The following is a 13,825-nucleotide window of genomic DNA, read 5'->3' as shown; positions in this document are numbered from 1 at the left end:
TAAGCTAATAGTCAGTGACATATCTGCATTTATCCTGCCAAGCTACAGGTTGGAAGGAAGACAAAATTAAATTTCTAGCTGTTTTATAGAGGATGAAGATACTGGTGGAATGACTGTATTCTTTCTAGCATAAAAATCTGTTATCCAAATAATTGACTCAAGTCGTATAAAGAAAAATTCCTTGCGTGTTCTTGACATCATTCTTTCCTTTTCTTTTTAGTTGGATATAAATGGACAAATCGATTCTGTACATCTGTTTCTGTCACCAAGGCAGGTTCATCTTCTATTGGACATGGTAGCAGCTATTGCTGGACCAGGTAAGTGAACATTCTATAAAAGTTAAATATGTATTACAAAAAGCAAAAAAAATAAAAATTTGCAAGATAAAAAAGCTTTCCTCCAAGATAAAAATTTTTTTTTCCTCAGCTGAAAAAAAAACTGTGGTGGTACATTATTATGAGTTTTTATCTGATATTAGTAAAATGCTTTGTATCTGCTGTGAGTTAGGACTGATTTATTTATTGTCTTCAGTTGCAAATTGTACATCTAGTAATGAAAAAAAACAACAAATAAGGCTTGACACATGACTGTATAATAATACAAGAAATTAGGAACTGGGAGACCAAACAAATTCTGCTTCTTGTAGCTTGTTTCAGAAGAGGAACTTAACGTCTCTGTCCTGTGTTTTAGTGACAGGCACACAAAATGTAGAACAGAGTGTAATTGAGCTTGTTTGTCTTTGTGAAGAATTTGTTTGTGTTTGTGAAGAATTAAGAGCAGTGTTTCAACTAGTGCAGTAGAAGTATGAGTGTTTTGGTTTGTTCCCCTCATCTACTTTATGTAACACTTCTAAGGGTAGATAATCCTTTTGAAAGATCTGTCGTATCTTGGGTAGGTGCTTAATATTCTTCCAATACTGATATATGTGGTTTTTTGGACGTGTTCATTGTTTTTGGACAACTGGAAATGTATTACATACAGGTGTGATACAGATGATGTCATACAGATTATGTGTGTCATCTTCAAAACTGAAACTTTTGTAATTCCTTAATAATACCTCTAAGAGGTTGTGGCCTTAGTCCCTAAAGCCGGTTGAGAAAAGAAATGTATGCATATTATATACCAACACTGCATATATAGCCTTGAAATATTTCCATCAGATGTGAAGTTAATAAATGCTTGGAAAGAGTAATCTGTTCCGAACAAGTAAAACTTTCAACCCAACAAAATGCTCAAATATACACGTCTGATGTATAACAGGCGTGTATATAACTACACATGCAAATATATACACCAATGATTCATTTCCAGATTGATTTTTGAATTTTCTTAGGGATACTCTTAAAGAAATTACATTAGGATTTCTGTCCTTTTTTGAATTCAGAGAGTCTAAGCAGGATAGAATTGTCAAATAAAGATAGGAAGAACCGGCCAATGCAACAGGAGGATGAGTATCGGATTCAGATGGAGCTGAAACGTTATTTAAGGAAAGAGTCTTTGTCTGCAGGAGCGTCATCTGAACAAAGCTTCTATGAGACAGACAGTGCCAGAACACCTTCTAGTCGTGGCAAGTATAAAAGATAATACAAAATAGCAAATAACCTGTTGTTAAGATTGTTTAAATTGATTGCTTGACTTTTAATCTTACCAATTTATGTATTAAAATGACTTTGACCTAAAGTAATGATATGCCATTCTTTGTAAAGTTCAGTAAAAAATTAACTAGTTTAAGTATCAGGCTGGACTTGTTTCAGTATTTCCTTAAAACTTTTCTGTTTATGTTAATATGCAACCTGCTAAAAACACATACAGCATGACATCTTTCTAAATGTGTGGTTGAGGAAATGGCATCTAGAATAATACTTGTGTTTACATGATTTTATATGAATACTTTTTTGCTAATTATTTTTAATGTGAAATACTTTGATTTGCCAAAAGGAGAATGTATCAATATATAGAAATTATACCAACTTAAATATGAAAATGAGATATTTAACTGTTTTAATATTAACACGGCTTTTTGACTTTTGATGTTTATTTAAACCTCTCTTCATAGACACTACTAGTCTCACGTCAAGAAAATTTAGAACTTCTGTAAATGATGTATTTAGCTTGTTATTCCGTCTAGCAGTTACATTTCTGGACTTAAGAATACATTTCTGGTAGAAATAAAGGCTTTTTTTAATTAGTAAATAACTCTTTACTATTTGTGGTTCTCTACTAGAGGAAGAAGTTTTCTTCTCAATGGCTGAAATGGATATGTCACACAGTCTGATTTCCTCCCTTCCACCTCTCGGAGATCCTCCAACCATGGATCTAGACTTGTCCTTAACCAGTACATACACAACTACACCAGCAGGATCTCCACTGAGTACTACAGTGGTATAGTATTAACTGCATTTGGAATCTTCTGTCTGAAACTGTTGCATAATTGCTGCATTCTTTATGATGTTAGGAACTATTGCAACATTCAAGAACATCTGAAATGTTTAGACCTCAGTTTTCCTTTTCTGCTATGGAAATTGTATTGGAATTATTCTCATTTATTTGGCTACTAAGCTAGGAAATGTGTTTTCAAATGCCTTGAAGCTTACATAGGATACTTCATGATTTATTTTCTTTTTAATTACTGCATGTGTACCACTGGGTTTTATTTTAAAATAGACTACACAGGCAATGTTGTATGAAATTGTTGTATTAATTTTTCCTCAAACAGTATAAAAACTATGCTGTTATTATCATAATCTTTCCCAAATCTGTTGTGTACTTAATGTTTTCCTTATTGAAAACCATGGAAAGTTATGGAGCTAGAAAATACATGCTCATGGGACTGCAACTTTGGCTTTAAAAACCTGAGGAATTAATAAACGTATCTCAAAATATAGCATACATTTATTGATAAGTTGAGCACTAATTTTTCATGAAATGCTGTGCTATTGATTAGTTACGCATCTTGGATTTTTTTGTTGATTTACCTCATTATGTTTGATCTGATGTCTTAAGAACTCTTTGCAAATTTAAGGCCATACATATTTTTTATTTTAGCTGCAACCAACTTGGGGTGATTTTCTTGATCGTAACAAGCAAGAATTACAGCCTCCAAGAGGTTCCTCGCTAACAGCCAATATGGTTCACCAGACTTCCTTAAGAAGGACATGTAAGTAACAGCAGATAGATAGTTCTCCCTAGATAATTATGAAAATGAATTGTTATGCAGCTGCTTGGTAAAAAGAAATGAAAATCAAAAGTAAGATGATTTTATAAATGTGTTATTGCTGAAAAATTACGTGAACTTAATTTTGTATTTCAGCTATTCCATCCAGATCTGTTTCTGTGGATGAATCCAGACCTGAGCTACTTTTTAGACTGGCAGTTGGAACTTTCTCAGTGTCTGTACTTCATATTGACCCTTTACCCCCACCTGAAAGTTCACTGAACCTTAACCCATTGACACCAATGGCTCGGGATTTCTTTGCCCGAATAGAAAAGATTGAGCCAGTTAAGTTTTCAACAGAAGATTTTCTGTCCTTCCGAGAAGTATTTGCAGAAGCTTGTTCTCATGATCACCTTAGGTATAACTTTGCTTATTAATAAATATAATTAACAAAAATATATTTTAAGTAAATTTGAATAAAGTAAGTTTATTTCCATAGGAATTGTGTCACTTAATATTTGAATTGCATTAGACTTCTTTAATAATTTCAAAATAGTCTTGAATTTTGACATCTGTTGTCCAAGACTTCTTTTTAAAAAAAACTTAGAAGAAGAAAGGAGAAGCATTAAAATCATCTAGCTTTTTAATAGATGAAATAAATTAGGTACAGTTTCTATGACAAAAGCCTAGAGAGTCGAAAATCATTAAGTAAATTGTTTCTGTAGAACTAGCTGTGTTTTCCAGAACTATTGTTATTCCAATATAGTGATTACTGCTTGAAGGAGCTTAGGATTTTACTTAGCGCAAAATATGCTATCAGTAGGGATAAAGCCTAAGTGAGAACAAGATAATAAAGTCAGGCAACAGTCTTTTGTTTTCAGAAATTTTTACCATCCCAGTACAGTGTATGGAGTAAAATATTTAAGGGTGTATATACCTTTTCTTACCGTATGTATGTAATTTAGACTTTGTGAGACATTTGACTTCTTCATTGTCTATCTAAGGATGTTAGTTTTATATGAACTGCACCTCAGGTTAGATGCCTAAAATGTTCTTTACTAATTTCTTTGTGCTGACCATTGTTGATTATGTAACGTGAGCTTCATTGTCTTTGTTGCTAAATCTGTTTTAATTAGATATTTTCATATATTTGGAGAAATTATGGTGTTTTAATGATTTTAAAAGGATTGTAGTGACCCTTTCTTTGCATTCTTAAGTTTTAACTTCTCATCATTGTTATTGATTTATGCTAATTTTAATAATTATTAATTTTAATAATCCAGGTTTATAGGTACTGGCATCAAAGTGTCTTATGAGCAAAGACAAAGGACTGCCTCTCGAAGTTTTAGTACTGACTTATCTATTGGAGATATGGAGTTCCTGGAATGCCTTTTTTCTACTGACTCTCATTCCATGCAGCCTCACTATACAGAGGTATGTTAAAAATAAAGGGAGTTCCATAAAAATGAAATGTTAATTGTATAGCTGAGAATGCTAGATTTTAAAATGGTTTTCATTTAATGTTTCTTAATATTTTTTAGTTTTTTAAATATGTTATAGTTTTAAGGTAAGATTTACTATTTAATTCTGAGCTCAGATAGTGAACTCAACTTCTGTCATACCTGACAGGAACAGCACCAAGAAGCCAAACTTCGTTAGTTACTTCTTCTAAATATTAAAATAAATTAAAATATTTTAAAATATTTAATGTTTTTAAATGTTAAAGCTTTTAAATATTAATATTAAATATATAATATGGGCATTAGAGGAAATGTTTTCCAAAAACTAAACAATGGAGTTGAGCAATGCAAAGATTTCTTGTGGTGGTGATTATTTTTCCGGCTCTTTTAGTGGTCAGAGACATCCAGTAAGGTAGGTGAATATGTGGATTGAGTAAACAGTTGTGCAGGGGCTCTGTTCACTGACTTCAATGTGGGGCTACCTGTCTGTTCTAGGTAAAATGTCATAAATACATTTTCCTGTGGGAACTCTTTCCTTCTTATTTATTAAGCATTTTTAACTATTTTTTTTCTGAAGCTGCTGACATTTCATTCTGAAGAAAGAAATGATTCTCACTCTATGCCATGCCTTCAGCTGCATTATAAACATTTAGATAACAGAGGACCTCAGGTAAGGTCAGATATTAAAAAGATCAAGTCTCTGTACAGTAACCTTTGTCTAATTTGGTTCATTTGAACAGAAAATTGACTGTAAAAAAAGAGTTCTGAACTCCTAATTATTATTATTTGTTTCACTGTGTTGTGTTGAAGATTTTAGTGCTTTTTCTTTCTTTTCAGGGTAGCCAAGGGAGACTCAGTTCTGTTCCACAGAAAGCAGAGTTGCAAATAAAGTTAAGTCCAGTGTTTTGTGAGCTGGATATTAGTATTGTAGACAGATTAAATTCCCTACTTCAACCCCAGAAACTAACTACAGTGGAGATGATGGCATCTCACATGTATGCTTCATACAATAAGCACATAAGTCTGGTAAGTTTAAAGTGAAATTGATTAGTAAACTTGCTGGGTTTTTTTTCAGGAGGAAGAAGGGTGACAATAAGCCTGATATTGTTAGTTTTGATTGATTTGTGGTGGCTGAGGTGCTTTTTTTTTTAGTGTGAGAGATTTCTTTTTGTTTATTTGGTTGACTGGGGTTTGTTTTTTTCCAACTTCTGACACAGAGTAGTAGCCATCTGACACAGTCTCATTTTGCATTCAGTGATTGTGTGCTTGAAACAGACTGAAAGACAGTAGTAGATGCTTCACAAACTGCTCAAGTTCTCAGCTTCTTGAAGCAAGGAGAACTGGGTAAAAAAGAGTACTCTTGACTGACTTCTCATCCCTAATCTGTCCCATCATGCTCTCCATCTGCTGATATAAAACATTGCTAACAATTCCATTTATATGTTGAAATGTTTAGTTGTCATAAGCAGCCCACTTGCCTCTGCTGTGCATTTCCTGCTTTTGGGATAGGTAATAGAGAGGATGGGAGGCATATGCATTACATTCTAGTGATCTGGAACCAACAGAAAGAAGCTGAAGCTGATTTGCCTTGGTTTGGGTTGTCCCAATAGTATTAAAGACTTTTCTTAAAACACTTGAGGAATGATAAATGCAATTAACTGATTTTCTGCACAGCAATGAAAATCTTCATGTAATTTTATTGCTGCATTTGATGATTAGAGAAAAATCAACTTTCAAAACTACTTAAGAGAATCTTTATTTTAAAAATATTGTAAGACATCAATCATTTCTGTAAATATTATTGTCTTGCAAGTTTGATTCCTTTCAATGATCAGAAAAAAGGCGAGGATGTGAAGGACATGAAAGTGACAGGAGCTGGAAACCCTGACTTCCTGAATGGGACAGATACACGATAGTAATTCCTACCTTTTCAACAGCAGCAATTTTTAAACAAGTGTCTGAGACCCAGTATTTCCTAACTGCAGCTGAGTATTGTTTGGTGCTCTCACTATCTAATTTAAGAGGGTTAAAAAATGGCAAAAATAGGTGTTTTTTTTTAAAGATTGCTAATCTTTGCAAAAATTTGTGAGTAGAATCTTTATGATACCAATAATAGAAAAGTATGCTAAAGACAGTAGCAGTTGGTCTTGATGTGCTTTTTCTAGGTTATATAAATAATATTTTTAATTTTTGGATATCACATCATCAAAAGCTTTCCCCATAGTCACTTCTAATGCTATTTTCTCTAATTCAAAAGGGGTTTTTATTCACTTTGGTTTGTGTTTTGTTTTTTATTGTTTGTTTTTTTTAGCATAAAGCATTTACTGAAGTTTTTCTGGATGATTCACATACTCCTGCAAACTGCCAAGTTTCAGTTCAAGTCACTGCCCCAGCATTAAATCTCTCTGTTCGCTTCCCAATACCTGATCTACGGTCAGATCAAGAAAGAGGACCATGGTTTAAGAAATCACTTCAGAAGGAGATTCTTCATCTTGAATTTACAGATATTGAATTTAAAACTGAATTTATAGGAGGGTCAACTCCAGAACAAGTTAAATTAGAGCTTACCTTTAAAGAGCTAACTGGTAAGAATGTTAATATTGTATGCAAAAGTCCTTTCTGATTTTCCTAGGTAGTATATAGTTGAGAGAAAGTTTCTCTCTTATGGAGTAACCCAGGGAGTGTCTTTCCACCTGAATTTTGGTGTAGATATGATATCTCTATTGCAGTTTTGTATTCTGTACTAAATACCAACATAAGTCCCAACAATACTACTAGGATGAGAGGCTGTGTTTCCAGTTCTGGGCTCCGCAGTACTAGAAAGACAAGGAGCTTCTGGAGGGGGTCCAGTGGAGACCACAAAGATAATGGGGGGTCTGGAGCATCTTTCATATGATGAGAGGCTGCAGGAGCTGGGCCTGTTCGGTCTGCAGAAGAGAAGACTGAGGGGGGATCTCATAAATATATAAATATCTCAAAGACAGGTGCCAAGAGGATGGTGCCAGACTCTCTTCAGTGGTGCCCAGAGACAGGACGAGGAGCAATGGCCATAAAGTGAAACACAAGAAGTTTCACAATAGCATGAGAAAGAACTTCTGTATGTTGAGCGTGGCTGAGCACTGGAACAGGTGCCCAGGGGGGTTGTGGAGTCTCCCTGTCTGCAGACATTCAGAACCCACCTGGACATGTTCCTGTGTAATCTGCTCCAGGTGACCCTGCATTGGCAGAGGGGTTGGGCGAGACCATCTCCAGAGGTCATTTTCAGCTCTAAAAAGCTGTGATGCTGAGATTGTTTCCCTAAATAACTATAATTGAAAAACTTTAATACTTTCATGCCTCTAATATCTTTCAAAGTAATAAATCTATGAGACTGGTTTATATTTGCAATCTTCTCTGTTGTCTCATTTTGTGTACTTAAGGCTGTGACAAAATATAGTGATGCTATAAACGTAAATGTTGATATGTATGCATTTGAAGCATCTGATTTTCTACCTACTGCTAGCTAGAAAGTGCTGCGAAATATTTTTTGTTTCTAAAAGTTAATAATATTAATATTTTGGAAGAAGAGATGACAAAATTTGCCTAAGTAGCTTAGTAAGTAGCATTGACTAGTTAGTTTTGTTAGACTTCAACCTGAGGAGTGGCTAACCTGAAGTTAGCAGTGGTCATTCCTCTGTTAATTTCTAAAAAATCTCTTTCTATTCAGGTTCATTTGAAGAAGATAATGCAGAAACACCAGTAAAATTTTTTCAGGTGTCAGGTGGCACGGATGGAGATATGGCATCATCATCAGACAATTTTGACTGGCCTCGGTAAAACAAATTTTCATGTTTCTAATGCAGACTGATTCAATTTTTATAAAGCACTGTTGTTTTTCTGATTTTAATTCGGAATCCTTGTGTGGTAAATGACTGAAAATAATTTGCAAAGAAAGAGCATGTAACTATTGAAAAGGCCCCAGGAATTTATAAAAAAAACCCTGGAACTTCTACACTTAGACTCATGCAATGTGTTTTTTAATATATAATGGCTTCTGCATAGACTTGAGTAAATTTCAGTGAAAGTTAGGTAAATGATTAGAGACTTGTGACTTTTTCCCATTTTTTTTTACTTAACCTTTTTTCCTGCATTCATGACTGAATACCAAACAACCCATCCTAGCTGAATTTTGTTTCATGATAATATAAGCCATAAGAACAGTAAGAATAATTATGTTGTGACTGAATTATTGCAGCTTACATTACATGCAATACAGTACTTCAGAATTACTGAAGAGAAGGACCTGTCAGCCTAAGCATGTAATAAGATGTTTAAAGAGGCAATTTTAGATTTGCTACAGAATTTGCTGTGTATATTTTCTGCCAAAAAATGCAGTGTCTTTCTGCCAGCAAGTCTATATGGACATTTTTTCTTTTATAATGGCACAAATGAATTTTTCTATAACAGTGTTCAAATATAAGAAGCTATACCTTGCAGTACAGCATGTTTAATAGCTGTTAATGGTCTTAGTGAAACAAGCTTTATTTTGGGAGTGTACTGGGTTTTTCTTAGGTCACCTATATGGTCACCTGATGTGAGTTGGAAAAAGCAGAATTTAACGTTTTCTTTCACCTGATGGAACCTTTTCCATGTCCCTTTGATTGTGTTAGTTTATTCGTAGCAATATTGCTTTGGGTAATAAAATGTTATTATCTAATAAAAAAGCTCCTGAACTTTTGAGTTATTTAGTCTGTGTATTTAATGGCAAGCCAGTAGAACTAGTGGACATGTGACAGAACATAAATATAAACATTATAAGCAACTCTAATGACTTATTCTGCATGACTTCTCCAATGTCAGGATTGTATTGAAAATAAACCCTCTGGCTGTGCACTCTATTCTGGAAAGGATAGCAGCTGAGGAGGAAGAAGGTGATAATAACTTTCAGGAGGAAGAAGAAGGAGGGTCTCATTCTTTGAAGGATGTCTGTGATATTAGAAGACCAGAGCCTTCTCCATTTTCTTCTCGTAGGGTCATGTTTGAAAATGAAGAGGTACTATAAAATTTTGTCATTGCTTTGTGCTTGTGATAGGAAAAATGAATACCTTCTCATGACTTTATATGCAACTTCTGGCTTCCACTTCTGGTTTTGTTTTGGGGTGGTTTTTTGTTGTTGTTGTTTTGGTGGGGGTTTTTGTTTGTTTATTTTCTTTTTTGTTTTAACTTAAGAATTTTTTCTTTCAGATGGTGATGCCAGGAGATGTAGTTGAAATGACTGAATTTCAGGATAAAACAATTAGCAATTCTCATTATGTACTGGAACTCATGTTACCAAACATTCACTTAACATTACCAAACAAAAGCTTTTATGAAAAACTTTATAACAGGCAAGTATAATTATTTTGTTTGTTTATCATGACCTGTACTCTCAGTTCTGTGTCACTTTTGACAAAAGCAATTGTCTAAGCAGGTATAGCAGGAACTCATTTGTATAGTTTATTTAAAAACAAAAAGTGCTATATAAATATTTTTCCAAGTTAATATGACACCATTGTGTTATGTATCTGATTGCTGCCATGGCAGCTGTCTCCTAAAAAGTTTTTGGCAGATTTTATGAGCAAAGGGTGGAGCTGAATGGTCTTTGGCTCTCAGCGAATACTTTGTTCAGATCTCTGTGTAATGTTTCATTTTGTTCTAATCTTTGATTTCTTCTTTAAACAGATTATTATACTTCAAAAACTTGCACTCAATTTTATTCTTTCCATCTAAAAATCTAGAGCTTGCAAGGCAGTCAGGAAAAAAACAACCCTAATCCACATTTGTAAGGCTCACAAAAATGTAGAGAAAATGAGCCAAATTTACAGATGGGTGTTAACCATTTATTTTTTAGTTTGCTGACTGAAAAACAACAAAATACTACTAGATTGTTACTGTGCTATGTGATATGCAAGAGATATTCTGATCTATTTTAGTCTTTGATAGGTGTTACTTTACTGTGAGTATTTTCACTTCCAAAGTGACAGAGCAGAACCTTCCATTGAATATTCTGATGGAATACTTCTGTACTGAATATCATGTATGTCCTTACCCTGACACTCACTTCAAATCAAAAGAATGAATGTTTCCTTCAACTTAATTGAAAATTGATGTGATCAAAATAGGGATTTCTCAACTCCCCCTCCAACCTACTGAGCTAATAGATACCTACTTATAGAGGCTTTTGTGTCACTATCACATGCCAGACTTTGATATGTGCTTACCATAATTAGAGAATAAAAGTTACTTCCATTTTTATTGCTTTTACTCATGAATATATTATTGTTTCTTGTGCTTGTGAACTTTATTTTCTCTATTTTATTTATGGAATCTGGAATCTGTTATTTAAAGTCTGCAAAGGATTTATGCTTGGCTGACTTAATATAAAATGGGACTATAGTAATTTATTTTGTCTAATATTAATGTATTTCTTCCTAGGATCAGCAATGATTTATTATTGTGGGAACCCACAGCTCCATCTCCTGTAGAAACATTTGAAAACCTTTCTTATGGTGTTGGACTATCTGTGGCCAGCCAGCTCATCAACACTTTCAGTAAAGACAGCTTTAGTCAATTTAAATCTGCAGTTCATTATGGTAATACACTTAATAAATCATCTATAACTGTAGTGCTTTAGAAGCATAATTGGCTGAAGTGATTAAGGTGGAAGGATTAAGTGGAAAGATTTTGTAAACTTACGGGAAAACATAAACCAAGAAAAAAAAAAAGGTATATTGCTGTTTAATTGGGTAAAATATGTGTGCAATTTAATTGCATTACCAATGGAGAAGCAGTGAGTTATTGACATAATGTGTGTACTAGCTGGAGAATGAGTTTTTGTTCTTCATTTTATCTACTAGATGATGAAAGTGGATCTGAGGAAGAAACACTCCAGTATTATTCCACTGTTGATCCAAACTATCGTTCACGCAGAAGGAAAAAGCTTGACTCACAGAATAAGAACTCACAAAGCTTTCTGTCTGTTCTGCTAAATGTGACACATGGATTAGTGTCAATATTTACAGATGTAAAGGTGAGGCACTGGGGCTGGAATAAGTTTTTTGTTGTTTTGACCATGGATCCCCTTCATGCTGTATGTACTTACCTGGAAAGAAGGAGGTAGTGTGTTTTATAGTTGTTCTGTAGTCTTTATACTACTATATAACTAGGCAGTAAAGCAACACAGTATTTTGCAAATTCTGTTTACTTTGCTTCACGTGAGAATAACTGAAATGCAAGAAGGGAAACATGTATTGATATCAAGTGTTGTGTTAGTTTAAAATGCCTAAATGCAGCAAACTGTGAGCAAACAATCATTTTATCATTTCTTCCTTCAGCAGGATGATGGAAATACACTGGAAGGAAAATACGGCGAATTTTGGTTTGAGTTCAACAGCGGTTCCCTTTTCAGTGTGACTAAATACGAAGGCTTTGAGGACAGACACTATGTTTGTCTCCACTCTAGCAGCCTCAATTTATATCATCAAGGTAGGGGTGGGATTGAGGTGGCTTTGGGATTAAATTTGAAATTAACTAAGCTTGAAGCTTTTTGAGGAAAAAGGCTGATTTTTTTTCTCTTTTCTCTCAGAGTGTGTTATTTGGCACAAAGTATATAATTTATAGCTAATGTTTCTAAATGCTGCAATAATGCAACTTCATTATAGCTGAATTTAGTTACAGTTTAGCTCCAACTTTCCTGACAACAGCTGGTCTTTAGAGGTATTGTGATCCTCTGGCAAATTAGCCATACAGCCTATTCTTTACTATGAAAATACACTCTTCTTCCATGTTATTGGTTGTTTAATTGAAAAAGCTATTGTGGCTGCTGTATTTTTCCCAAGTAGCTAGTTGTAGTCCGGAGATGAAGAATTTTGACCGTGTAGTTTATGTTTGTCTGGTAACCCCCATGTAGTTAAACTTTTTAAGGTTTCTCCCTCAGATGCCTCTGAATCAGTGGTACTCATGTTTCCGTGCAAGGCTTAGCTATTGTGTATTTAGATGTTAGTCTGGAACTATCTCATAAAATGAAGAGGAGATACATGTTCCTCCATGTAACCTCTAGGAGATTTCTGTCCTTTATTTCAACTTTGCTATTTTGTTGGGCAAATAAAAAACTCACTCCCTAATAGCCACATTAAAGATTATAGCTTTATACTATACTGTGGTTTTAAATATTGGATCACCCATAACCTTCCCTTCACAGTTCTTGGTTGTGCATGACTAACTTTGGTAATTAAAATAACTTCGTAGGCATTAAGCATAAAAAGGATTTTCCTTAACACTTCATCAGTAACAGCTTTGGTAATTCACTCCAAAATCTGTTTACAGGTTTGGTAGATGGGGTCGTCCCTTCCTCTGAAGTACGACTGCCCAGCACAATACGTCCCCATTGGTTAGAGCCTACTATTTGTTTTTCTGAAGAGGATGGTCTTAGTAGGACTACTTCAGATGGTGTAGGAGTGGATAGCCCAAGTATGCTGACTGTTGCAGTCAAAATCCAATCAGATAAAATAGAGAGCAATACAAAGGTTTGTGTTATTTGTACTTTTTAAAGTTGAATTATATCAGTTTATATAGAAGCATCTAGACATGGAGTTAGAAGGGTTGTAGATAAAGAAACCATATAGTTCTAAGACATTAATTTTCAAACTATAATTTTGTTAGGATCATTTGGGTGGATTTCAAAATTTAAGCAGCAGCTTAATTTACTAATTCTTCCAATGCTTTGCTATCATGCTATTTCTTTATTGAACGCATTTTTTGAACAGCTGACTTTTTTGTTTGTTTTTATTGAGTTTCTCTGGTGTCAAAACAGGCAAGAACAAATATAGAGTTACACTGCACTTAACTAGCAGTGTCATCTAGGAGGCAGCCTTTGCTTACCTATTTGGAATGTGACTGGTAAATGACAGTAGCATTCATTAATGTGGCTGAGAAATGACCTCTTAGCTGGCATAGTGGTAACAAGCAGGTTGATTGAATTATCTAAGGAATGGTTCTGCAGCCTTCCTACTACCACCTAAAGCTGCCATTTCTACACTACCCTGCTGCAAAAAGTATGATACTGTACTATACAGGGTTTCTGTATTGGGAAGCAGGGTTTCTCTAGACACCTGGAGATTTTTGGGAGCAGGATGACACCATTTCACAATCTAGGTGTGAAATAGTTACGTGCGTTTCATGTAAGCCAAGTCAA

At 34.4% G+C, this 13,825-nt stretch overlaps 1 protein-coding gene across 7 annotated transcripts in view; it reads left to right on the top strand.

The window, feature by feature from the left end:
- ATG2B (autophagy related 2B) overlaps positions 1 to 13,825 on the top strand; it is a 53,274-nt gene that overhangs the window by 9,513 nt on the left and 29,936 nt on the right. For 6 of the 7 annotated variants that reach the window (XR_009276632.1, XR_009276631.1, XR_009276630.1 and 3 more), the window contains exons 7-22: positions 221 to 317; positions 1,385 to 1,567; positions 2,225 to 2,382; positions 3,046 to 3,157; positions 3,311 to 3,572; positions 4,438 to 4,588; positions 5,192 to 5,284; positions 5,452 to 5,640; positions 6,926 to 7,199; positions 8,321 to 8,426; positions 9,454 to 9,646; positions 9,838 to 9,980; positions 11,068 to 11,225; positions 11,490 to 11,662; positions 11,967 to 12,117; positions 12,958 to 13,157. Coding sequence is in view for 3 of the 7 variants with exons in the window: in XM_058829921.1 (XP_058685904.1) it covers positions 221 to 317; positions 1,385 to 1,567; positions 2,225 to 2,382; positions 3,046 to 3,157; positions 3,311 to 3,572; positions 4,438 to 4,588; positions 5,192 to 5,284; positions 5,452 to 5,640; positions 6,926 to 7,199; positions 8,321 to 8,426; positions 9,454 to 9,646; positions 9,838 to 9,980; positions 11,068 to 11,225; positions 11,490 to 11,662; positions 11,967 to 12,117; positions 12,958 to 13,157 (2,643 nt within the window). In the remaining 4 variants the exon portion in view is untranslated. The remainder of the gene's footprint in view (positions 1 to 220; positions 318 to 1,384; positions 1,568 to 2,224; positions 2,383 to 3,045; positions 3,158 to 3,310; positions 3,573 to 4,437; positions 4,589 to 5,191; positions 5,285 to 5,451; positions 5,641 to 6,925; positions 7,200 to 8,320; positions 8,427 to 9,453; positions 9,647 to 9,837; positions 9,981 to 11,067; positions 11,226 to 11,489; positions 11,663 to 11,966; positions 12,118 to 12,957; positions 13,158 to 13,825) is intronic. The other variant, XM_058829922.1, reaches the window with a different exon arrangement.

The sequence above is a fragment of the Poecile atricapillus genome, chromosome 1, assembly GCF_030490865.1.
Source record: "Poecile atricapillus isolate bPoeAtr1 chromosome 1, bPoeAtr1.hap1, whole genome shotgun sequence".
NCBI lineage: Eukaryota > Metazoa > Chordata > Aves > Passeriformes > Paridae > Poecile > Poecile atricapillus.
This window is presented reverse-complemented; position numbering and strand designations above follow the sequence as displayed.